Here is a 5,208-nt window from a genome sequence, read left to right as displayed (position 1 = left end):
GGAGTCTGCCTCGCTGATCGTGCATGTATAAGAACAAAACGTGACAGCATCAATCAGACGGCGGTTCTTTACATCCACCAACAGTCCATGTGCACACAAAAAATCAGCGCCGAGGAGGGGAACGGCAACCTTTTCAGTAACAAAGTCCCAACCGAACTGCTGTCCCCCGAAACACAATTCAACATACCTCGTTCCATATGTGCGGATGGGGCTACCGTTGGCAGCTTCCATAGGGTGGCCGTGGCTGTCGGTCACCATGTCCAAACGGGATGCAAGCAGGACGCTCCTTTGTGCTCCCGTGTCGCACAGAAAACGACGTCCGGAGATGCTATCGCGGATGAAAAGCAGCCTGCCTACGCGGCCGACACTCATTGCCACTACTGAGTACCGGCCCTGGCATTTCCCGAAACACTGAAATTGCATGGTGGACGGCATTTGTTAGCCTTGGTTCCAAACTTTGCATGATAGAAACACAATCCTGAGGGCTGTTGGGTGGCAGAAGACTGCTGCCGACGAGCAGTGGTCGCAGCAATGAGTGCGGAGTCGTCCCCCGTCACTGAAGAGATGTGTGCGGGAAAAAGCGCAGCCGCAAAATGTCCCTGACTCGCCAGGAACAATTTATTAGCCTCTTCAGCTAGTCTATGACAGTCAGTGATTGTGGTGTTGGCTAATGCAGCTCTCACTTGGGAAGGCAGCTGACGCAGGAAAAGCTGGATGAAAAAAAAATCAGGTCTGTGTTCACCCAAAAGATGCGGTCCATGAGCTCGGACGGTTTGCTGTCACCCAGTCCTTGAAGTGAGAAAAGCCTGCTGGCTCTCTGTGTCCGACAGTCCAAACGTTTTCAACAGGTGGGCTTTAAGTGCTGTATATGTCACGAGGTGACAAAGCATATGGAACTTAATTCCGCCAAAGTAGTGTTTCCGGTGGGACACTTTTGGGTGAAACTCCATCCCCAGGTCTGTGGATGCGTCTGTTGCCATGACAACCCCAAATGACAGATTGGCGACAGGTGTGGGGAATTTACTCTGAGAGTTTGGAAGGAGCCCCGTCAGCATTTGAGAGGATAAAAAGCACGAGACAGAGTCAGTAGGGGTGGTCTTTCTCCCCCGTGAGGAGTCGTTTTATTGGGCGGTTGCAGTTATTGGAATACTGGTGAATGATCAGGAGAGCGCTGGCTTAATGAGGGACTTGAGGACAACGGAGGAAGAGTGAAATATCCCGTTTGCACTAGAGAGGAGCTAAGTAACTGAGAACTGAGTCTCGTAATTGCATGCATTTGACACTGAATTGGATGTGGCTTGGAGTGTTGGATCACAATCATACATGTCACTGAGTGGATTGTATTGATTCATTACCGATCTCTTATCTTCCCCTCCATTGAGAAATGGTGATGTGAACTCTGCCCGTGTATGTGAAGAAAAACCTCCCAAAATATTATCTGCAGTATTGATGATCACGGTCCCCTCGCACAGAGACCCAAGGGTGAGTGCTGGCTTTAAATTGCACCTTGTGAAGTGAGTTTGCAGTGCCTAAGATTGACGTTTCCCCCACCTTATATGCTTGAAGTGGAATTGCTGTGTGTTGTGGAAGATACATTCCCTTTTTGCCGTGCACTCTCCCTGTGTTATGCTGGTCTACTGTCAAAAGTGAGAGTTCGTGACATTGATCTATTCTAACTGTTGGATGTTGAAGAATTATCATCTTGGATTGGAATTAACCCCTCTGTTTGCGCTGATAGGAGAGGAGATGCCCTGTTGTAATGTTCACTGCCTGTCTCAGTAAAAGCTTCGTGCAGCCTGTCAACTTGGAGTCTGCTGTATTCTCGTAGTCCACCCGTACTGGGGGAAGTGACTGTCCCCCTGCCCTGAATGTGAGGTTGGCCCACCTTGTCTGAAATGTTCACTTTGTCTGTGTCAGAAAAAGACCTGTTTAGCCTGTTTGACTTGAGTCTGCAGTATCCCCGCAGCCCATCTGCATTATGAGAAGTGTCCGTTCCTTCCAACGCATGTGAACTGTGTACTTTGTCTGAAGCGTCTATTCTGTCTGTCTCAGTAGAAGCCCCGTGCAGCCTGTCGACTTCGAGTCTGCTGTATCCTCGTAGCCCACCCGTACTGCGAGAAGGGACTGTCCCTCTGTCTCGAATGTGAGGTTGGCGCGCCCTGTCTGAAATACCTACTCTGTCTGCGTCAGAAGAAGTCCCGTTCAGCCTGTTTGACTTGAGTCTGCTGTATCTCCGCAGCCCATCTGTATTGTGAGAAGTGTTACATTTACATTTAGTCATTTAGCAGACGCCTTTATCCAAAGCGACTTACAACTGAGGACTACAACAAGCGAGTCATCGTGAAGAAGCAAAAATAACGCAAGAAGTGCTCAAAATACAAAGTTCTGGAATTGCTCAGAGTAGCATAAGCCAAAACAAGGGAGGGTAAAGGAGAGGGTTTTTTTTTTTTTTTTTTTTTTTTTTTATGTCAAGTGCTCACGGAAGAGATGAGTTTTCAGTTGTCTTTTGAATGTGGTCAGGGATTCTGCATTCCGGACGAGGGTAGGGAGATCATTCCACCAGCAAGGAACCGTGAATGAGAATGTTCTGGAGAGTGATTTTGTGGCTCTCTGTGATGGTACCACGAGTCGTCGCTCATTGACCGATCGCAGGCTTCTGGTAGGGATGTAGACTCGTAGGAGCGAGTGAAAGTAGGAGGGAGCTGAGCCTGTGGTCGATCTGTAAGCAAGCGTCAATGCCTTGAACTTGATGCGAGCAGCGAGTGGTAGCCAGTGCAGAGAGATGAACAGAGGAGTGACGTGGGCCCTTTTGGGCTCGTTGAAGATAAGACGGGCTGCAGCATTCTGGATCATTTGTAGAGGTTTAATTGCACATGATGGAAGACCAGCCAGAAGAGCATTGCAGTAATCAAGCCTAGAGATAACCAAGGCCTGGGCGAGAAGTTGTGTTGCATGCTCAGTTAGGAAGGGCCTGATCTTCCTGATGTTGTGCAGTGCAAACCTGCATGATCGAGCTGTCTTTGTGATGTGGTCTGTGAAGGTCAGATGCTCATCAAATGTTACTCCAAGGTTTCTGACCGACCTTGATGGGGTGATTAAAGTTGAATCTAGCTGGATAGTGAAGTCGTGCTGTAGGGACGGATTGGCAGGGAGGACGAGAAGCTCAGTCTTTGCCAGGTTGAGCTGCAGGTGATGTTCCTTCATCCACGCCGAGATGTCCGCCAGACAGCTTGAGATACGTGTAGCTACTGTGGGATCATCAGGTTGAAATGAGAGGTAGAGCTGGGTGTCATCAGCATAGCAATGGTAAGAGAAGCCATGTGCCTGTATGATGGGTCCCAGTGATGTGGTGTAAATGGAGAAGAGGAGCGGTCCAAGAACTGAACCCTGAGGAACCCCTGTAGTCAGTTGATGTTCTTTGGATACCTTGCCACTCCATGCGACCCTGAAGGACCTACCTGTGAGATAGGACTCAAACCAGTGGAGAGGAGTTCCTGTGATGCCCAGTGATGAGAGGGTGGACAGGAGGATCTGATGATTCACAGTGTCGAAGGCAGCAGACAGATCCAGGAGAATGAGAACTGATGATTTGGAGGCAGCTTTTGCGATCCGTAGGGCTTCTGTGACTGACAGCAATGCAGTCTCGGTTGAATGCCCTTTCTTGAAGCCAGATTGGTTTACGTCTAGTTGGTTGGTCAGAGAGAGGAAGGATGTTACTTGGTTGAAGGCAACTCGTTCAAGTGTTTTCGCAATGAACGGTAGGAGAGAGACAGGTCTGTAATTCTCTAAGAGTGATGTGTTTAATGTGGGTTTCTTAAGCAGTGGAGTTACCCGAGCCTGCTTGAATGCTGTAGGAAAAGTGCCAGTGTGGAGGGATGAGTTGATGATGTGTGTGAGTGCTGGTAGAAGTGTGGGAGAAATGGCTTGTAGAAGGTGTGAGGGGATGGGATCTAGAGGGCAGGTGGTGGGGTGACTGGAGAGGAGAAGTTTAGATACTTCTTCCTCGGTCAGTGGAGAGAATGAGGAGAGAAGGTGTTTCGGATTGGGAGGGGTTGGACTGGGTTCCTGTGTGTGTGGAGTTGAGAACTGACTGCTGATGGTTGTTGTTTTGTTGGTGAAGAAGTTGGCAAAATCATCAGCAGTTAAAGAGGAGGTGGGTGGTGGTGGAGGTGGACAGAGGAGAGAGTTGAATGTCTTTAAAAGAGTTCGTGTGTTAGCGGTGATGTTGATCTTGTTGTGAAAATAAGAAGATTTTGCAGCATGAACATCAGCAGAAAAGGAAGAGAGCAGAGATTGATACATACTAAGGTCAGTTGTGTCTTTTGATTTGCGCCATTTCCTCTCTGTTGCCCTGAGTTTAGTCCGGTGATCACGAAGAACCTCAGATAACCAGGGGTTAGAGGGAGTAGTACGTGCTGGCCTGGAGGAGATAGGGCAGATATTGTCTAAAGAAGAAGTTAAAGTGTAGCATAAAGTATCTGTTGCGGTATTAACATCCAGAGATGAGAAGTGTGAGTGTGAGGGAAGAGAAGATGACACAGCAGTGGAGAGATGGGAGGGAGAGAGTGAGCGCAGGTTTCGTCTGAAAGTAGCTGGTAGGGGGGTTGGTGGAGCATGGGTAGTGAGTTGTAGATTGAATGTAATGAGGAAATGATCAGAAACATGGAGAGGTTTCACCAAAATGTTGTCTGTGATGCAGTTGCGTGTGTAAACCAGGTCCAGTTGGTTGCCTGATTTGTGAGTACCTGAGGTGATGAGCCGTTTGAGATCGAATGAGGCTAGGAGAGAGATGAAGTCTGTTGCATGCGGCTTCTCTAGATGAATGTTGAAATCACCGAAGACTACAAGTGGGGTGCCATCCTCAGGGAAAGAAGACAGCAGCACATCCAGCTCCTCTACAAAGCTTCCCAGTTGACCTGGGGGGCGATATATGACTACAATATGGATCTTAATGGGAGTTGTAAGAGTAATAGCATGATATTCAAACGAGTAGTTATTGCAGAGAGAAGAGAGAGTTGAGTAATTCCAATTGTTAGAAATGAGAAGACCTGTGCCCCCACCCCTCCCAGACTGGCGAGGAGTGTGAGAGAAGGAGAAGTTGTTCGAGAGAGCAGTCGGTGTTGCTGAGTCTTCTGGACGAATCCAGGTCTCAGTTAAGCCTAAAATATTAAGAGTAGAGTGAGATGCAAAGGCTGGAATGAAGTCAGC

General features: G+C 48.4%; 1 protein-coding gene across 1 annotated transcript; it reads right to left on the bottom strand.

Moving 5' to 3' along the window:
* Positions 1-2,272: 2,272 nt before the first annotated feature.
* Positions 2,273-4,753, bottom strand: LOC307000686 (uncharacterized protein). Its single transcript, XM_079616469.1, has 3 exons — positions 4,746-4,753; positions 4,305-4,420; positions 2,273-3,683 (listed from the first exon to the last, which is right to left on the bottom strand). Exon 3 carries the CDS (start codon positions 3,202-3,204, stop codon positions 2,464-2,466), a length of 741 nt encoding a protein of 246 aa, XP_079472595.1. The 5' UTR covers positions 3,205-3,683; positions 4,305-4,420; positions 4,746-4,753; the 3' UTR covers positions 2,273-2,463.
* Between the last annotated feature and the right edge of the window lie 455 nt (positions 4,754-5,208).

The sequence above is a fragment of the Phoxinus phoxinus genome (genome assembly GCF_949152265.1).
Source record: "Phoxinus phoxinus genome assembly, chromosome: 6".
In the NCBI taxonomy this organism is placed as follows: Eukaryota; Metazoa; Chordata; class Actinopteri; order Cypriniformes; family Leuciscidae; genus Phoxinus; species Phoxinus phoxinus.
The sequence above is the reverse complement of the archived record's forward strand: the minus strand, read 5'-3'. Positions and strand labels throughout refer to the sequence as shown.